At 47.1% G+C, this 20279-nt stretch overlaps 1 protein-coding gene across 1 annotated transcript in view; it reads left to right on the forward strand.

Moving 5' to 3' along the window:
* Positions 1–7415: 7415 nt before the first annotated feature.
* Positions 7416–20279, forward strand: part of LOC308164226 (receptor-type tyrosine-protein phosphatase zeta-like) — a gene marked incomplete at both ends in the record, with an annotated part of 29947 nt that continues 17083 nt past the window's right edge. The window contains 8 exons of the mRNA XM_080538368.1: positions 7416–7518; positions 8561–8632; positions 14062–14241; positions 14944–15095; positions 15257–15352; positions 17775–17841; positions 18424–18581; positions 18739–18746. Of these exons, the coding sequence (XP_080394494.1) occupies positions 7416–7518; positions 8561–8632; positions 14062–14241; positions 14944–15095; positions 15257–15352; positions 17775–17841; positions 18424–18581; positions 18739–18746 (836 nt within the window). The remainder of the gene's footprint in view (positions 7519–8560; positions 8633–14061; positions 14242–14943; positions 15096–15256; positions 15353–17774; positions 17842–18423; positions 18582–18738; positions 18747–20279) is intronic.

Genomic DNA, 20279 nt, shown 5'->3' on the forward strand with positions numbered 1-20279 from the left:
TCCCTGACTGTACCCGCTCCTGCCCGCCTCTCAGAGCTGGCGTGTGTGTGTGTGTGTGTGTGTGTGTGTGTGTGTGGCACTCTGTTCTTCCATCTCCACTCGGCTCGCTGTGTTCTCTCTCTCCCTCTCTCTCTCTCTCTCTCTCTCTCTCTCTCTCTCTCTCTCTCTCTCTCTCTCTCTCTCTCTCTCTCTCTCTGTCTGGTTTATTTATGAGCTCTTCTTGGGATACAGCCTGTTTTTAGACAGACTTCGACAGAAGCTGAGAAGAACTTTGTTTTTGTTTTGGTTATTTCGAGCCAATCCCTCAGCAGGGAAGTCCCAGACCAGCATCACAGATTAATGCTGCATTTTTCATGAAATTGTTCCAAAATGTGTACTTTTATGGAGACTCTGGTGAATCATCTTTCACTATAGATCTTATTAAAAAAACAAAAACAAGCATCTCATCTCCATGAAGCTATTGGAGCTGTGAATTCTTCTGTGTCCAAGGGAAGTCCAGGGGAGAGATCAATCGGCCTGTGAGTGGGACTCACAGATGGTGACTGGACCAGGCACACCCACACACACACACACACACACACACACACACACACACACACACACACACACACACACACACACACACACACACACATAACACCTTTTGGTAACGGCGAAGGGATATGTTGTATTGTCTTCTGCAACAAATTAGACCTATGGAATTCGAGGTTCATGAGCATGCTGATATAATCTACAGCAGTGCTACATGTTTTGCTTAGTAGGTAAATCAATAGTGTGCATGCTGTATTTCTAGACTACATCAATATGCTATTAAATATTTCTATAATATAAATAATATCTGTGCCAATATTGGGCAACAGGCTTTGTTATTTTAGCCTGTGAGATATTTTCGTTTGCAGTGACTATTACTCAGTGTGTAGCTGAATATATAGTAGCATTGTTTTGCACACAATAAATGTAGGTTCATTAGGACTCCAGCTGTTATTCTCTGAAATCTCCACTGTTCCCCACTGAAATGTGGGGGTTATAAATATGATTTATAATCTTTATTTGGTTTCTGAGAAGCATACAGTAGGCTACGGCTAGAACTCTTCTGGGAAAACCTTTCTACATTCATATGGACTTATAGTTGTGGAGACTTCGTCATGTATTGAAATTAAAATGACCCTAACCCTAACCCTAACCCATAATTTGTAATAAAATCCTTCTTTAACTCTGACTGTTCATCTGGTGGTTGTCTTCTTTGGTAGGCATAAAGCTTGCCAAATGTGCCTTCCAAAAACACACTTTTCACCTACTCTAGGGGTATATACTGTGAAGCGAGGTAATGTCGTATATTTTTACTATGAATTGTATAATAATGGGCCTGTATTCTTGCTTTTGGCTCTGTAAGATTCTACTGAAAATGGGGGTTTTATGACACCTTGTAAACACACACCCTTTTGGATAGAAGGCTAGGGAGAACTGCTGCCCTAGCCTGGTCAGGTGACATCATATTGGGCTCTCCCCTTTTCACCCCTTGACCATCTCTAGTGAAGGTGATAGGATCACTGTTGTAGATATTTGCATACGAAAGGACATAAAAAGGACAGCACAGGGGCAGATCTTTCTCTTATCCAGCCCAGCAGATCACCAGACCAGACCAGGATCCAGCTTTGATATCTGTATACTTTTGTACTTTAAATAAATAGTCTATAACTCAGAATTGTTCTTTGATTCATAACCAACAAGGTAATACACTACCGTAACTTTAGCTCCAACTCAGGATTAGGTCACTTACTTTGCAAGATAAATTTGGCAAGATTGATGACCGCCCAACGGACCGTCAGAGTCAGTGAAAGAAGGATTTTATTTAAAAATGGTGGCATAGGGGGTCATTTTAATTTTGATACATGGCAAAGTATGATACATGGTCTGGTGAAAAGGTCTGCATGTCTGCAATCTTTACTTAACAAATGACCAAAAAGCGTCTTTCTTTTATTTTATTTTTTAAAACATGTTTTCCATTTTTTTTCATAATACAAAAGTTGAAGTGTTGAAGAGCCCACTCAATATTACAAACCAAAGTTTTAGGATCACAAAATATTCATCATTTGTGAATTGGATTCACTGTATCGTCTCCCGTCCTGCTTCTCGGCTACTGGGTTAGTGATACATGGCTTGTAAACCATCTTACGTTTTCGTGTTCAAAAGCAAGCACTGTGTGATCATCTGATTATGTGTAGTTATGGGTTTTTACATGTTGATGTTCTATCAGCGTGTTGGGATGTGCTAAACATGCAGTTAGATGTTCGTAGCGATGTTCCTTTTTAGCGCTAGCCTACTAGCAGCTGTTTTGCGTGTGTTCGCGTTCCTCCGCTATTTGTTTGAGGTGTACCAACATCCAAATAAGCATATCTTTTTCAACTATTTTCAGATTTCATGTATGACACATCATTTGAAAGCTTACCATCGGCCATTTCATAATCTGGAAAAAACAGAAAAATGACATTGCCCTACTTGAGGACTTTTTAACCAGACCCTGTCACATATAGTGAGCAACCCATTTCCCAAACCTACTCATATTCTTCCAATAAATATTTTCTTGTTTAATAGGTTTAGAAACATTCATTTAGCCGACTCATCACATAGGCTTACACAAGCCCAACACTTATATAAGTCAACTTCAGCACGCCATTTCCCCTTTCTATTAACCCAGTGCAGTAAACCACAGTTGGTTTAAACCTCAGCTGTTCCTACAGTATTACCAGGAGTAGGGGCCCAACTTCTCACGGTTACCGCATGTCACCAGCCTCCTGACCTCACCACAACAGCTGGACTCAAACACACTCTATGCTACACACCTCCTATGCACAATGAAGAACATGACACGTGTGTGTGTGTGTGTGTGTGTGTGTGTGCGTGCGTGCGTGCGTGTGCGTGTGCGTGCGTGTGCGTGTGCGTGTGCGCATGTGCATGTGTGTGTGCGTGTGCTTGTGCGTATGTGTGTGTGTGTGTGTGTGCCTGCACCACTAAGTCCCCTTAGAACAATACACTGCTTGACAGTATCCCCCAGAATCCCCCATTCTAATGTGTAACTAACCCCTCTAGTCTACTGGATGCCTGTGTAAGACCTGCCAATACAACCTGCTCACCGGAACATATATGGGATAATTCTCACGCCTGTCCTCCTTTAGCAGCTGTAGCATATGAACACAGGGTGGGGCTGTGGAGGTATGTGTGTGTGTGTGTGTGTCTGGAGAGCCAACAGGTGCTCTCTAACAAGTGACACTACTATGTGGCTTATTGATCAAAAGACAGATGAGTGGATGGATGACCGCTGGGGGTTCCCCTCTGCCCCCCTCAAGCTCTTGAAGCTAGCTGCTGTGTTCAGTTGGCCACAACCTCGGCAAACGTTTCAAACAGAGAATGAAACCCGTCGCTCTTATTGGACATGCTTGTGTACAGTATAGCAACTCTCTTAGAGCTGCTGCTAGCAGTTCAACAAGTTAGTCTCTCCCCCCCCTCCCGTCTGTCTCCCTCCCTCCCCTCCTGTGTCTCCCTCCCTCCCTCCCTCCCCTCCTGTGTCTCCCTCCCTCCCTCCCTCCCCTCCTGTGTCTCCCTCCCTCCCCTCCTGTGTCTCCCTCCCTCCCTCCTGTGTCTCCCTCCCTCCCTCCCCTCCTCTGTCTCCCTCCCTCCTGTGTCTCCCTCCCTCCCTCCCCTCCTGTGTCTCCCTCCCTCCCTCCCTCCCCTCCTGTGTCTCCCTCCCTCCCTCCCTCCCTCCCTCCCTCCCTCCCTCCTGTGTCTCCCTCCCTCCCTCCCCTCCTGTGTCTCCCTCCCTCCCCTCCTGTGTCTCCCTCCCTCCCTCCTGTGTCTCCCTCCCTCCCTCCCTCCCCTCCTGTGTCTCCCTCCCTCCCCTCCTGTGTCTCCCTCCCTCCCCTCCTGTGTCTCCCTCCTGTAATCCTCCATCCATCCATCCATCCATCCACTAGTGATACACAGGCCTTCTTCATTAAGAGAGAGGCTAGGTCATGGACTCTATGTTCTGGACTAAAGTGTTCTACTGGTTAATGTACTACTCTGTTCTAGTCCCTCCTCAATGACTTCTATTGTGCAGGAAAGGCTTTTAGCTGCTGGGTCTCGGCTGCCTTAAGAAGACAGTACCCCTGGTCTTGGGTTACAGTATTTGGTGAAGGCTCCATGGCCAAGTCACATACTATACAGTACTGCGACAGGGAAAGAAAGGGATAGTTCACCCAAACAGTCTTAATTTCTTAATCTATCACATACCTTCGCTGTTGTCTGTTGAGCAGCAGGGATATCTGCGAAGCACCTGTCATTTGCCACAGCAGCTCAGAGAGTTAGCACACAGTACAGTAGCTTTGGCTGGTCATACCTAGATTCTCACACTTCTACCCAACAGCATTATTCGCATTACAAGCCAAAATCTATTTGTCAAAAGTAAATATTGCGGCAATGTTATCCGTACCGAAAGAAAGCATGTCTGTTGAGCATCATTGTTAGTATGTACAGTATATGTGACACATTCTAATGCTTAGGTCCTCATGTTGGGATCTGATGTAATGATCGGACTTTTCTTTCGAAAAATGTGAATACATTTCCGCGTTGTTGAAAATCAACGACATGCGGACCAAATGATCAGACTGTGTCACATGTGTATGTAAGGTGCTGTGGCGTTTCCTCTCTCTGGGAAGATATTGAGAATAAAACCTTACAAGGGGGATTTCGGGGGATCTTGGGAAATGTGTTTTTTTCTTGCTTTTTGCATGAAAATCGTATTTCTTTTTTTATCAACATTTTGAGGAGGCACTGCTTCCCTTGCCGATAACATGGTTCCCTAGTGTCTCTACGCGAAATTCTGTCTCATGTTTTGAAAGAATGTGACCGAGGTGGAAAGAGATAAGATGGAGGGAAGCGGAAAGGGTGAGAGAAGGAAGGTGGGAGGAAGCCAAAAGGTTGTAGTGTTCATAATGGAATCATTAACATCACACTGTGAGGGATTCTAATCTAATTTGCTGCTGGCTTCTCCCTCTTGACACGCTGACTGGAGTAAGGCCAACACAGTGGGTTCAGACAGATCTGTCACACGGGAGGGGGCCTTTAACACTCTAGCATGGTAGCAGGCACTGTAGGACTGTAGCATTGTAGCAGGCACTGTAAGACTGTAGCATTGTAGCAGGCACTGTAAGACTGTAGCATTGTAGCAGGCACTGTAAGACTGTAGCATTGTAGCAGGCACTGTAAGACTGTAGCATTGTAGCAGGCACTGTAAGACTGTAGCATTGTAACAGGCACTGTAAGACTGTAGCATGGTAGCAGGCACTGTAAGACTGTAGCATGGTAGCAGGCACTGTAAGACTGTAGCATTGTAGCAGGCACTGTAAGACTGTAGCATTGTAGCACTGCAACACTCTAGCATTGTAGCAGGCACTGTAAGACTGTAGCATTGTAGCGCTGTAAGACTGTAGCATTGTAGCAGGCACTGTAAGACTGTAGCATTGTAGCAGGCACTGTAGGACTGTAGCATTGTAGCAGGCACTGTAAGACTGTAGCAGTGTAGCACTGTGGAACTGTAAGACTCTAACACTGTAGCACTGTGGAACTGTTATACTGTAACACTGTAGCATTGCCCTAGAGCTTGACCCTGACCTCTCCCATTCCCCATGGTCCCTCTGGTGTGTTACAGTCACAGCTTCAACAGGACAGAGATCAGTGCTACCCTGTGAATCCCCTGGGGCTGTATACTTTATACAGTGTCAAAGGATATAATATACTGGACAGTAACTTGTTTTTTTATCTTTGTTGTTTTTACAGTATGGTAAACAATAAGATTATATGGATGGAGCGTCATGTGACCAAATTGACTGAAGCCCTCTGGCTTCACATTAAGGGAACATTTCATGGATGGTCACCACGACTCAACTTACAGAGGGGGAGAGAGAGAGAGAGAGAGAGAGAGAGAGAGAGAGAGAGAGAGAGAGACAGAGAGCGAGACAGAGAGACAGAGAGACAGAGAGAGACCACATGATCTGCTGCTGTGCTCCCAAAACAACAGAAGCTCCTCCACATTCTGTTCTTTCCACAATAGGCAATAAGAGATAAGGCGCAATAAAAGTACTAAGTCAATAACAATGTCATGCCGCGCCTCACCCCTCTCTCTCCCATCCCTCTATCCTGTGCCTCACCCTGTCCCTCCCTCCCTCCCTCTCCTCACCCCTCTCTCCCTTGAGAAGCTGTGTTGAGAGACACTCAACAATTGGCTGCTCGCTCTCCTCTCCAGCTAAATTAAGTGGCTGTCATGTATAATTTGACATGAGTGCGGAATGAGAGAGTTGAGCCAACCATAGTATTTAAATCAAGAGCTGTTTGCAAGGACAACCCTTGAGACTTCCTATCTATTCTATTCATGACCCCACAGTATTAACACATTACTAATGGCACAGAGAGATCGCAGTCATTTGGCCCATTAAGGGAAGGGATTGAACTGTCTCCCCCTTCACTCTATGATTTTTTATTATTATTATTGAGGAACATTTTGAATTAGAATTGGATTTAAAGTAGTTGACCCTAACCCTGTATACCAGCCGGCATTCCTGCACCAGGCACAGCAGGTGTGGGGTAAACAAGAGAATGCCATCTGACACTGATTCCCTCTAATACTCTGAAGCCCCTTCTTTGAGAGCTCTGCTGTCATTTAGTTATTAACGCCAGGCTGCCAGCTATCTGTTTCCTACACAACACAGGCGGCTATTATCCCCTGACCATTAACGGGCAGAGAGAGCATGTTTCACTAGGTGACTTTGCCATTTTAAATTGGAGAGGTTCCGGTGGACGAGGGTCAGAGAAGGGGAGCGGGGAGGGGGAGTGGATAAATGGCAGCGACTCTGTGCTAAGCTGGCGTTGCTATGGATCGTTAAGTTTCCAGCCTATTAACATCTCTTCTCTGGGCTTAAATCCCTATGGCTAAATATCCTTCATCCAATCTGCACAGTGACACTTTAATCATGTAAAACAGACCTGAATGCCTGTGATATATACACCATTTAGCTGACGCTTTTATCCAAAGTGACTTACATGGAAGCTGTAAGGTGCTATCATTTTTCAGTATATTATGGTCCCAGCAGGATTTGAACCCACAACCTCAGCGTTGTTAGTGCCATGCTCTACAAACTGAGCCATAATATTTGCATCTGTTTGTGTGTGTGTGTGTGTGTGTGTGTATCTGTGTGTTATTATCTCTGTGTGTGTGTGTGTGTGTGTGTGTGTGTGTGTGTGTGTGTGTGTGTGTGTGTGTGCGTGCGTGCGTGCGTGCGTGCGTGCGTGCGTGCGTGCGTGCGTGCGTGCGTGCGTGCGTGCGTGCGTGCGTCCGTGCGTCTGTCCTGGCATCACTATACCATCTAACGTCTCTGCCAGAGATGAACTCTGTTCTACTGCTGCGGGCGTGGACAGGAGAACACAACTCTCACTCTGAGAGAATCAATAACGACGGCCACTCCTTCATCACATCCTCATTACCAGGCCTGTTGGAACCGCTAGAGGACAGAGCTGCTGCAGATGAGGGCATTGTTGTGAGAGCGATGTGGAAAAAGTCAGAGAGGCACTTTCATCAGTCAGGCTAGAATGTAAACAGAAAGAGAGAGAGGTCTTTTTCCGTGGTGCCCTCTATCTCCAGACTCACCCCTCTCTCCTCCCGTCCTTCTATCTCCCAACCTCACCCTCTTTCATCTGTCCCTCTATCTATGTCATGCCTCACCCCTTCTATCCCCGCCTCACCCCTCTTTCATCTACATATCTGTCCCTGCATCACCCTCTCATCTATCTATCTCTTGATCGATCTATCTATCTATCTATCTATCTATCTAACTATCTATCTATCTATCTATTGATCTATCTATCTATTGATCTATCTATCTATCTATCTATCTATCTATCTATCTATTGATCTATCTATCTATCTTGTGTCTCACCCCTCTCTCTCCGGTGGAGTATAGAGCTGTGATGCATGCCATAGAGGACCCAAATCAAATCAACGTTTATTTATATTCTCTGGATACCAGAACTTTCTAATGAAATTCTTGGTGTGAGCTATCTATTAACTGTGCAGTGACTATCAATGAGGAATTTTTAATAACAATTGCACAATAGGCAATAAGTGATAAGGCGCAATAAAAGTACTAAGTCAATAACAATGTTATGCCACGCCTCACCCTGTCCCTCCCTCCCTCTCCTCTCCCCTCTCTCCCTTGAGAAGCTGTATTGAGAGACACTCAACAATTGGCTGCTCACTCTCCTCTCCAGCTAAATGAAGTGGTTGTAATATATAATTGGACATGAGTTCAGAATGAGAAACCTTGAGCTCGTAACTCAGCATAATGCAAGGTCACACTGAGGCCTGAGTGTATTTGTTGAGTGTGTATGACTAACTCTGTCTCTCTGTCTGTCTGTCTCTTCCTCTCTCTCTCTCTCTCTCTCTCTCTCTCTCTCTCTCTCTCTCTCTCTCTCTCTCTCTCTCTCTCTCTCTCTCTCTCTCTCTCTCTCTCTCTCTCTCTCTCTTTTCTAGTGGTGGTGGCAGACATATACTCCAGGAACCCCCAGCGCAAATTCACAGAAGACATTGACTGGTCCTATACAGGTTGGTACAGTATGGACATGTGAGGCAGCAGCTTACTCCTCTCATCTTCTCTCTTCTGATCTGCACTGACAGACTTGAGCATATGGTTAGCACATATGCTAACTCAGCACTGCCTGGGTGCTCTAAACCAGCTAGAACCAGCCATAATAATTGCCTTCTCTCTACACTCTAGGCTAATAGACAAGAGTGTGTGTGTGTGTGCCTTATGATCTTAGTTCAACTGTCTTACTCATTATGTATTATAACTCAAAATATAATCTTGTTTGTTTCCATCATATTGCTGTACTCCATTACTCCAGCCCCAACCCTCGTCCCTGATTGAAGACCATTCATTCATTCATTCATTTCAGTAGACTGCACTTATAAAGCGAGTTATTCCAAAGCACTTTACAATGGCCTCTCAGTCACACACGCACACTAATGGCGGCAAGCTACCATGCAAGGCGCCAGTCCGCTCATTGGGAGCAATTTGGGGTTCAGTGTCTTGCCCAAGGACACCTCAATACATGGCCAGTCGGGGATTGAACCACCAAACCGCTGACTTTGCGACCATTAGACGCCAGCTCTACCTCCTGAGACACAACCGCCCCATTGAACTTTTTTTTAAAAATATGGTCAAAGATGTGAAGTAAAGTGAAATAGATTGAGACAACTTTATGTCAATCACCATCTGAATTGTGTATCTGTATCTGTGTTGTTGAGATAACGACCTAAAAATCATTATAAATAAAACTCGAGATCACAAGAAAACAAACAAAATGTACTTGTTATCACAGGAAAACGGAGTAAAAAACAGTTGTGAATACATGGGCTTTAGGGCTTCCACATATCTGAGGAGACTGGAATTGAATAAAAATGTTGGTTTTCATCCATATTTAACTTTCCATCTTCCAAATCTCTCAGATTAATTCCACTCCATTCCTTCTTCTTTATGGTCATGAATCATGAAGGGTCTTTCTCAAAATGGAAATTAATGGAAATTTCTCTCTCTGTCTCTCTCCCTCCCTCCCTCTCTCCGTCTCTCCCTTCCCCCCCCCCCCCCTCTCTCTCTCTCTCTCTCTCTCTCTCACCGAGTCTCAGATGATGCGGTGAAATCATCAAGCCTTGTGCTTCCTTCACATGTAGTTTCCACTCCTGGAGTTCCGAGCAGAGCGTCACAATAAGCGGTGTAGTCTCACGGTTGACGGGGCTGGCAGGGCAGGATGTGTCCCCTTCTGGGGGGCCATGTAAGGGTGTGTAACTGTGTAAGTGTAGCCGGGGCCGTGTGTGGAGGAGCAGGCTTGTTTTTCTGACCTGGTATAATAGTGGCGGGGCGGCTGTCAGTGTGGTGCACTGAGCCATGAGTAAAATAATTAACATGTGAAAGAACAGACTGCATTGTGAGGCGCAGAGTTATAGAGAGAGATGTAAGAGAAGAAGAAGAAGGAGAGAAAGAGAGGGAGGGAGAAGAAGGAGAAAGAGAGAGAGAGTGGGGGGGGGGGGGAGGGGGGTAGAGAGAGGAAGAAGGGGATATACAGACTAACTCTTTACAAGAGCGCACAATCCCTATTTGAATTGAATTCGTGGCGTGGTGTTTCAGCTCAGGAGTTGCGTTCACCACTTCAATTGCGTTTCACTTCTGAGTTCCATTTGTAGGATTTGCACTTTGCACAAGCAATGGATTAACCAAGGGATCCCTTATGGGACCGAGCACTTATGGTGTGACAGATAAAGGATTTGTCAACCCTGTTTGTCTTTGAGCAGGCGGATTACATAGTGTGTACACACACAGGTAGATATGTGTTCCTATCTGAGGCTGCAGTGTAGTACACAGATGACATTATGCCATCTATGCATATATCAGTGTGTGTTGTAAGGTAACAGTAAGGGGATACAGTACGCTTCCCCTGCCTTTTTACCCAAACACCAGGGGGTCTCCCTCATCCCCATGTCTGGCATTGGCCCCCCGAGGTCTCCATCTGCCATGGCTTCCGTCTTGTGCGTGTGCGTGTGTGTGTGTGTGTGTGTGTGTGTGTGTGTGTGTGTGTGTGTGTGTGTGTGTGTGTGCGTGCGTGTGTGTGTGTGGTGTGTGTGTGTGTGTGTTGTGTATAATCTCCATGCTCTGATAACTCTGGCCTCCAGCCAGGCCTTAACACGCGACGAGGGGGAGGTCAGGGCAGGGTCACGTTCTGGACGGATACTCCAGTCACATGTGCATGTGTAACCCCTCTGATCTCCTTCTCATCTCTGAACACCATCTCGCTCTCATACGTTCTGCCCCCCCACCCCCCCATGTGTGTGTATGTGCCTCTGTGTGCCTCTGTGTGAGCATGTGTGTGTGTATTTGTGTGTGTATGTGTGTGTGTGTGTGTGTGTGTGTGTGTGTGTGTGTGTGTGTGTGTCTCTCTCTCTCTCTGGGGACCTAGTACACACTGGGGACAGGAGTGAAGTGAACCATCTTCACATATTCATATACAGTATGCATGCATATATTCAAAACAGGGCAGGTCTGTATTCTGTATTTCACTTACTCCAGCGCACACAGTCACAAACCCCCCCCCCCCCCCCCCCCTCCCCCCCCACAAACACACACACACACACACACCCCCACACGCTGGTAGATCTACAGGGCTGAGGTAATGATGTTGGGGTGGGTTGGGGGGGGGGGGGGGGGGGAGAAGTGCTCTTTCGCTCTCCTCCTCCTCCTGCTTCTGTGTGAGCCGGGGCTGGGACTGATGAGGTAGTATACTGCTGAGGACCGGGATCATTCGTTGTCTCCCCTTCTGTGAGAGAGACAGTTTGGAGCTGGAGATAGGGCTGTCTGTCTCTCTCTTCCCCCTCTCTTCCCTCTTGCTTGGGGCCGCTCTTTGGGCTTGGGGCTGACTCCCCCCGTCTGTGTGGCTGGGGCTGGGAGATGGTGCTAAGGCTGACTGGTGCTGGGGCTTGGAAGAGGGGCGGGGGGGGATTGGGCTTACTCCCCCTCTGTGTGGCTGTGGGTAGAGCTGGAGGGGGAGTATGGGGTTGGGGGTGACTCCCCCTCTGTGAGGCCAGGGCTGGGGCTGGGGGAGGGCTGGGGGGGGGGGGCAGGGGGCTGTTGTTGGGGCTTAGCTAATAATAATGCAGTCAGAGCCTCAGTCACTGGATGGTGATGTGTGTCAGGCCATCATTACGAGAGGCCTGTTAGTGAATATGACAGGTGCAGAGAGAGAGAGAGAGAGAGAGAGAGAGAGAGAGAGAGAGAGAGAGAGAGAGAGAGAGAGAGAGAGAGAGAGAGAGAGAGAGAGAGAGAGAGAGAGAGCATACATAATACATATATTCAGTAGCTTGTCTATTTCCAGACTGGCTTTAAACAACAATAACATGATGGTGGGTGCAGGATGGGGTCCCTTTTTTAGCCCTTTGCTAAACAGAGACAGGAGACAGAGAAAGAGAGAGGAGAATTCATTTTGTGACCTGTGCATACATCTCAACATATTCCTTCAGCTCCATTAGAGCCTCTTATAATGAGTTTAAGATGCTCTTCAATAAAAGGCAGTCACCTGATTAATAATAATTACAGGTAAATGCTGATCATATCTGTGCTTCTCAGGGGACAAAGTAATTGCGGTGTGTTAGTGTCGGGATTTGTGATGTGGGTGAGTCAGGAAATGAGTGCCTTTGTCTCCAAGTGTGTGTGTGTGTGTGTGTGTGTGTGTGTGTGCGTGCGTGCGTGCGTGCGTCTGTGCGTCTGTGCGTCCGTGCGTGCGTGCGTGTACTACATATTGGGTAATAGGGGGGTCCATTTGAGACACATTGAACATTTCTGTTTCTGGGAAGACAGAAAAGTGTGTTGCTTCAGGCAGTAAATTCCCTCTCCGGAAACCTCTGCAGATACTTGTTGCCATGGTAGCACCTTTTCAGTGAAGCAGCAGTGTGTCGCTCGCTCTCATAGGAGGCCACTGGGGCCAGATGTGGCCATGGTGCCCAACTGACAACCCTGTCACTTCACTTCACACATGGAAACACTCTCGCTCTCACACACACACACACACACAGACACACACACACACACACACACACACACACTCACACACACAGAGTGCTGTGCTTAAAAATTACAGGAGAAGCTCCTCTATAACTAACATAGTGACTTTCCATTCCAGTCAACTCAACACACAACGGGAAATGCTTTTCACAATTCAACCTGGAAATAATTTGACCCATAAATCCTGTGGTGAATGTCGGTCACACCTGATGGAACACGGTTAACGATCACATCTGAGGCCCTCTGCTCACCTATGACGCTCTGTCTTCCTCCCCGGGCCAGGGATACATCTGTGTTCAGCCTCACTGTTATGACAGTCAGACAGAGAGAGAGAAACATGATGACAGATCTAGAGAGAAAGAGAGACTTCTACAGACATATAGAAGAGACAGAGAGAGAGTTATGACGGACATTGCGAGAGAAAGAAGAAGAACTTCTGTCGGAGAGAGAGAGAGAGAGAGACAGAGAGAGAGAGAGAGAGACAGAGAGAGAGACAGAGAGAGAGTGAGAGACAGAGAGAGAGAGAGAGAGAGAGAGAGAGAGAGACAGAGAGAGAGTTATGTCAGAACAAGAGAGACAGAGGTGATAATGAAGTCTTTCCTTTGAACATGCGTCTTTCCTCCGGTGTATTCTCATGCTAATGTCTGTGAGCTCACACAATAGGCAGGCTCATTACACCAGCCACCGTCAGGGCCAGAGGCGCCCTCCGAGGGCCACTCACACACTCGAGTACAGACAACACAATACTGTAACAAGGGCCCTGAATCCACAGAGGGATTTGCTGTTACGTATGTAGAACGGGTTATGTAAAGTGCCGTGTGTGAAGCTGTTCAGTCATGTGTGCGCTCCTGTTAATGACCATCTGTTCCATGAGCTCCTCATCTGTCCCTCATCTGTTCAGGACTGAGGGCAGGTTGTATACAGTAGATACGGCACTCTAATGAGCTTGAGTTCATGTGTTTAGGTCATGGTTAGGTTAGCATGTCATCGTACTGTAAGCGGGCCGTTTCAAGACGATGAGCCTTTGTTTTTGTTGCAAAAGTAATAAACACGGTGACGATGTATATTGTGTGTGTATATTTTTCTTGATAATTATCTTAATGAATCTCTCTTTTTTCTTTTTTTTGCGTCTTATATTTTGTTATTATATATTCTATATGTCTTCTTATATGCACTCCAAATGGAGCAACCCCCCCCCCCCAGCGAAAGTATCTCACACGATTGTACTTGTATAACCGGAGTGAGAAATATCTTCAAGTATCTGAACCTCAACTGGCTGACTCTGGAGAGTGTGTGCTTGGTGCTGTGTTCATTGTCAGAAGGCTTGTCATTCATCTCAGCTTTGTGTTTTGATTCCCCCATCATCGTTCACCTCTCTGCATTGTTCCATCTTTTACAGATATTTTCTCTTCAATATCATCCTCAGGGACTTTGAACCAGAAGAACTGGGGCAAGAGGTACCCGTCGTGCAACAATGCCAAGCAGTCACCCGTCGACATCGACGAAACCTTCACCCAGGTCAGGGTGCAGTTCCAGGGCTTGTATCTGGAGGGCTGGGAGAGAGAGACCCCCGCGACCACCACCATCACCAACGACGGGAAGACAGGTTAGTCTGCTGTCATTGTCTCTTGTGGCAGTTGGTAAAGCATATCAAACAGTAGGACTGTTTCAGCATCAAACGAATCTCTATTATGCAGGGGATAATCATAATAGATGTTTAAGTCAGTGATGAGTTGAATAGTGTAAGCAGAGTTGATGGTGAGACAAAGAGAGAGAGACAAAAGAAAGGGAGGGATAGACAGGTGAGAAGGAGAGGCAGATGAATGTATTTCTCCTCTAGATTAAATGAAACGTCTGGGGTATCCGCTCTCTGTTATGAATCCTGCTGGCTGTCTTATGTAAATGCACCCTGGGTGCTGATATGAATCTCTTTATGCCGCACGCTGACAGGAAAGCAATTTGCCAATAAAAAAAGATCTCTCTGAGAAGCCATTTATCATTCTGTTGTGTGAATCGGGGGATCGGGGACTGGGGGAGACAGATGCTTTAATATCAACGGGAGTGTAGATAAATTAGGATGTGTTTCAAGGATATTAGAGTTTTCTTGTAATCTGTCTTCACGATAGTTTCAATTAAAATACGTGGTGTGAGGAAAACAATGGCTTGCTTGTCCTTTGAGACCTCTACCACACAGCTCTATCTGAGCAAGATCTAACTTCATTTTCAGAAGCAGTGTGCGAGTCTGTCATGATCGAGGAAATCCATTCGTATGTGTGTGTGTGTGTGTGTGTGTGTGTGTGTATTACAGTGGTAATCGGTGTGGATGGAGAATACTACGTGAGCGGTGGAGGACTGAGCTCCAGGTTCAGAGTGGGCCGGATCACCTTTCACTGGGGCCGCTGCAACGCGTCATCGGACGGGTCAGAACACAGCCTCAACGGCATGAAGTTCCCCCTGGAGGTATCCAGAACCATCAATTATGCAAATGGTCAATCAGTCAGCGAATCAATCAATCGATCCACAATCAACTCTGTGCCCTCGGTACCGCCACCGTATATTATTCTGTGAACAGTAACCGTAGTAACCTCTCTCTTCCCACACACACACACACACACACACAGATGCAGATCTACTGCTACGACGCGGAGCAGTTCCAGTCTGTGGACGACGCCCTCAGGGACGGCGGGAGGATCACAGCGCTGGCTGTTCTGTTTGAGGTGGGGCTCAGGGGGGACGGAGGAGGGTTTCCTCTGTTTGAGGTGGGGCTCAGGGGAGACGGAGGAGGGTTTCCTCTGTTTGAGGTGGGGCTCTGGGGGGACGTAGGAGGGTTTCCTCTGTTTGAGGTGGGGCTCAGGGGGGACGGAGGAGGGTTTCCTCTGTTTGAGGTGGGGCTCAGGGGGGACGGAGGAGGGTTTCCTCTGTTTGAGGTGGGGCTCAGGGGGGGCGGAGGAGGGTTTCCTCTGTTTGAGGTGGGGCTCAGGGGGGACGGAGGAGGGTTTCCTCTGTTTGAGGTGGGGCTCAGGGGGGACGGAGGAGGGTTTCCTCTGTTTGAGGTGGGGCTCAGGGGGGACGGAGGAGGGTTTCCTCTGTTTGAGGTGGGGCTTCTGGGGGGACGGAGGAGGGTTTCCTCTGTTTGAGGTGGGGCTCTGGGGGGACGGAGGAGGGTTTCCTCTGTTTGAGGTGGGGCTTCTGGGGGGACGGAGGAGGGTTTCCTCTGTTTGAGGTGGGGCTCAGGGGGGACGGAGGAGGGTTTCCTCTGTTTGAGGTGGGGCTCTGGGGGGACGGAGGAGGGTTTCCTCTGTTTGAGGTGGGGCTCTGGGGGGACGGAGGAGGGTTTCCTCTGTTTGAGGTGGGGCTCTGGGGGGACGGAGGAGGGTTTCCTCTGTTTGAGGTGGGGCTCTGGGGGGACGGAGGAGGGTTTCCTCTGTTTGAGGTGGGGCTCAGGGGGGACGGAGGAGGGTTTCCTCTGTTTGAGGTGGGGCTCTGGGGGGGCGGAGGAGGGTTTCCTCTGTTTGAGGTGGGGCTCAGGGGGGACGGAGGGTTTCCTCTGTTTGAGGTGGGGCTTTGGGGGGACGGAGGAGGGTTTCCTCTGTTTGAGGTGGGGCTCTGGGACGGAGGAGGGTTTCCTCTGTTTGAGGTGGGGCTCAGGGGGGACGGAGGAGGGTTTCCTCTGTTTGAGGTGGGGCTCAGGGGGGACGGAGGAGGGTTTCCTCTGTTTGAGGTGGGGCTCTGGGGGGACGGAGGAGGGTTTCCTCTGTTTGAGGTGGGGCTTTGGGGGGACGGAGGAGGGTTTCCTCTGTTTGAGGTGGGGCTTTGGGGTGACGGAGGAGGGTTTCCTCTGTTTGAGGTGGGGCTCAGGGGGGACGGAGGAGGGTTTCCTCTGTTTGAGGTGGGGCTTCTGGGGGGACGGAGGAGGGTTTCCTCTGTTTGAGGTGGGGCTCAGGGGGGACGTAGGAGGGTTTCCTCTGTTTGAGGTGGGGCTCAGGGGGGACGGAGGAGGGTTTCCTCTGTTTGAGGTGGGGCTCAGGGGGGACGGAGGAGGGTTTCCTCTGTTTGAGGTGGGGCTTCTGGGACGTAGGAGGGTTTCCAACTTTGCTCACTACCAAATACAGGACAAAACATGGCGTGCCACTGCACGGGGTTGCAGGAATTGGCGCGTTTACGCTTATCATGAGGGGGGCCTGTGATTGGATGAATATACGTGACAAAGGAGGTCCTGTATATCCATCAAGGCCAAAAAACACAACATCCCGGCTAATTACCGAATCTGCTCACACGGGACAGTTGGCTAACCCTACTCGGACATCTTCTTACTGACTGAACAAGAGGCTAATTAGTCTGTCACACCGTGGGTACTTCACTGACCAGGAAGTGATGCTTCTATGAGAGTCTCTGTGTCTGTGACGGGACTGGACAGGACTGTATTACGCCCGAGCACACGTCGTGAGCTTAGAATCATAACGTTCTATCTCCGTCTAGGGTAGTTCAGAGATATTGAGTGTCAACGTTTTTACATTCCATTATGTTTTGTGAGATGGAACCTTTGTATTTTATTAATTACTAACAAAAAAAATCAACATTTTAAAAATAACACCACACAGGCATTAATCAACACCTAATGGATCAGATTATGTAAACATTTTTACAAAAATGGAGATAGAACCATATAATTCTAACGTCACGAAGTGCAATAGAGCTATGAAGAAACTCAAAAAGACCTATGAAAAAAAAACTCGCTAGAATTACGCTTAGTAATGTAATGCATTATTACAGCACGGGTCAAACGAAAACATTTCAGCATTCAATTATTCAATAATTCTAGCAAAGGCAGGTTGTCTTTTATTTATACTTCCTTGAAAGAGCACTTTGTGGTTTCATGGAGGCTCCATGGATACATCTTTGCATGCCTTAGACTCATGTATATGCAATTTCCTCTAGGTCAAATGAGAGCTTCTTACAACCCTGCAGCCTTGACATGTTTTTGAATGAGTGGAGCTGAGCACGCCATTCCCCTGTTCTACAATACCACACGCATAGTCTCTTAATCAGCAACACCATGAAGAAGAGAGAGAGAGGGGCCTGAGAGGCACGGAGATGAGAGAATTCACGACGACTGTTTTATTCTCCTCTCCTCTACAGACCAGTCTGGAGGACAACGACAACTACAACCCCATCATAGAAGGAGTCAACCGTGTGAGCAGATTCGGTATGTGGCTGTCATCAACGTCCCTAGGGTGCACCAATGACTTGCTGTATCAGAGGGAATGTATTACATCTAGGGGAACGTACCCAATAGACCAGGCTACATCGTGATTACATGTACATGATCCCATTAGGTGGAATCATCAGAAAACATGGTGTACATTTTCATAGTTATGCTGATGATACTCAGCTGTACATATCAGTATTGCCTGATCATTCACATGCACTCAGTGTTCCTCCTAAATACCTCTTCAGTTCCACTGTACTCCACTGTACAGTTTCACTATTGTTTTTATTTCTTTTTTCTTTTTTGATCAAGATATTTGTATTTTGTTTTTCACAATGTATCACAGGTCCAGACACAGTTTCACTAATGTAAAAGAAAAAGGAAGAAAATGGGGGGAAAAAGGCATTCTATCTTCTTATGACTGCCAGTGGCCCCTGGACATAGATTTGTTTTTCTTACGATGACTGATGGATGGATAGACAAATGTATTTGTTGTAAGTTGCTTTGGATAAAGGCATCTGCTAAACGTAAAAGAATGTCAATGTAAATACTAACATATGATGCTCGTTGTGATTGAAGGCAAGAGTGGCAGCGTGGAGCCCTTCTCCCTGCTGGGCCTGCTGCCGAACGCCACCGGTAAATACTACACCTACAACGGCTCCCTCAGCCACCCGCCCTGCTACGAGACTGTGGAGTGGATCGTCTTCAAACACACCGTGGCCATGTCAGAGACACAGGTAAAACACACTGTGACCATGTCAGAGACACAGGTAAAACACACTGTGTTCATGTCAGAGACACAGGTAAAACACACTGTGTTCATGTCAGAGACACAGGTAAAACACACTGTGTTCATGTCAGAGACACAGGTAAAACACACTGTGTTCATGTCAGAGACACAGGTAAAACACACTGTGTTCATGTCAGAGACACAGGTAAAACACACTGTGTTCATGTCAGAGACACAGGTAAAACACACTGTGTTCATGTCAGAGACACAGGTAAAACACACTGTGTTCATGTCAGAGACACAGGTAAAACACAGAGCTTGTCGGCTCGTGCTTGTGACCCACAAACACACGCAGGCACGGAGGCACACACACACACACAAGCACACACACACACATGCAGTACACACACATGTTTGTTACGCTCTGTCAGGACTCATGAGCTCCTTAGTGACTCACATAAACACACGCATGCACACACGCACACACATATGCAGTACACACACATTTGATCCCGGCTACGCTCTGTCAGAACTCATCAGCCCCTCAGCCTCTAGCCTATGATAGTGTGCAGTGTGACACACTGGGCACATGTGGCTCAGCTCTGCAGTCTGTCTGATAAATAGTGTCAAAGTAAACCTGTGAGTGGCCATACTCATCACCACTGAACTTGTTATGTTTATGCTGATTGAAGACATACTGTATAGGGTAGTTCCATCGTGATAGAGACCTGCTGGGGGACATTAGATGGTTCAGATGTGGTTCAGATGTGGTTCTGATGTGGTTCTGATGTGGTTCAGTTGCGGTTCTGATGTGGTTCAGTTGTGGTTCTGATGTGGTTCACATGGCTCAGGGGGTTGGAGCATGGTGGTAGGGTTGTGGGTTTGATTCTGACAGGCGCTGTACAGATTATGTGTGTTACTGTAAGTAAATTGCTGTAAGTAACTTTGGATTACATCATCTGCTGAATGATCATGTATAATGTATCAGGAGGTAAGAGTTAGTGTACAGATTACGCAACCGAGTGTGACCTCATCTTATCCACCTAATTTTTCTGGTTTTCTGCTCGAAATGACATGCCCACAGTGAATATAGAATATCTCCACAATCACAAGGGCCTTCATAATGATCTTGTTATCAAATGAAAGCTAACACCTGTGGGGTGGCTGTAGAAGTGTCAGAATCAAAATCTATGTTACTGTGTCCGAGTAAATAGAGCTAGAACATTATAAAACATCTCAAATTCAGTCTCCGCCTAACAAAACAACAGCTTTTACAGTGAATATCACCTTGGAAACCTGATGACCAAGCCCAAATCATCTAGGAATCAGTACTCCAGGGTCTTATTAGTACTTGTGCCAAAGTCGATGCTAGTAATGTGAGCAAATGCAACTTTGTACCTGTTTTAGTACAGGTATGTTTAGGCGGACACCTATATGTTTAGGCCATTTGGAGATATTTTGGCACCATCTTTGACCTTTGACCTTTCTCATGTATCAGATTTTTATTTCTTTATTTTGGGGGGGGGGGATTTTTTTGGGTTGGCCGACCAATGGTATGGAAATTCGGCGTTGAAACCGGACATGACACATTCTCCAGTTGGAGAAAACTGGAAGTGACTTCGGCCGTGTTTACCGTCTCGGAAACAAAATGGTGGCATCGTATAGCATGCAAAGTTGTGAAAAAAATGTGATATAGCTACCGATG

The sequence above is a fragment of the Nansenia antarctica genome (assembly GCF_963989245.1).
Source record: "Nansenia antarctica genome assembly, chromosome: 8".
Classification (NCBI taxonomy): Eukaryota; Metazoa; Chordata; class Actinopteri; order Argentiniformes; family Microstomatidae; genus Nansenia; species Nansenia antarctica.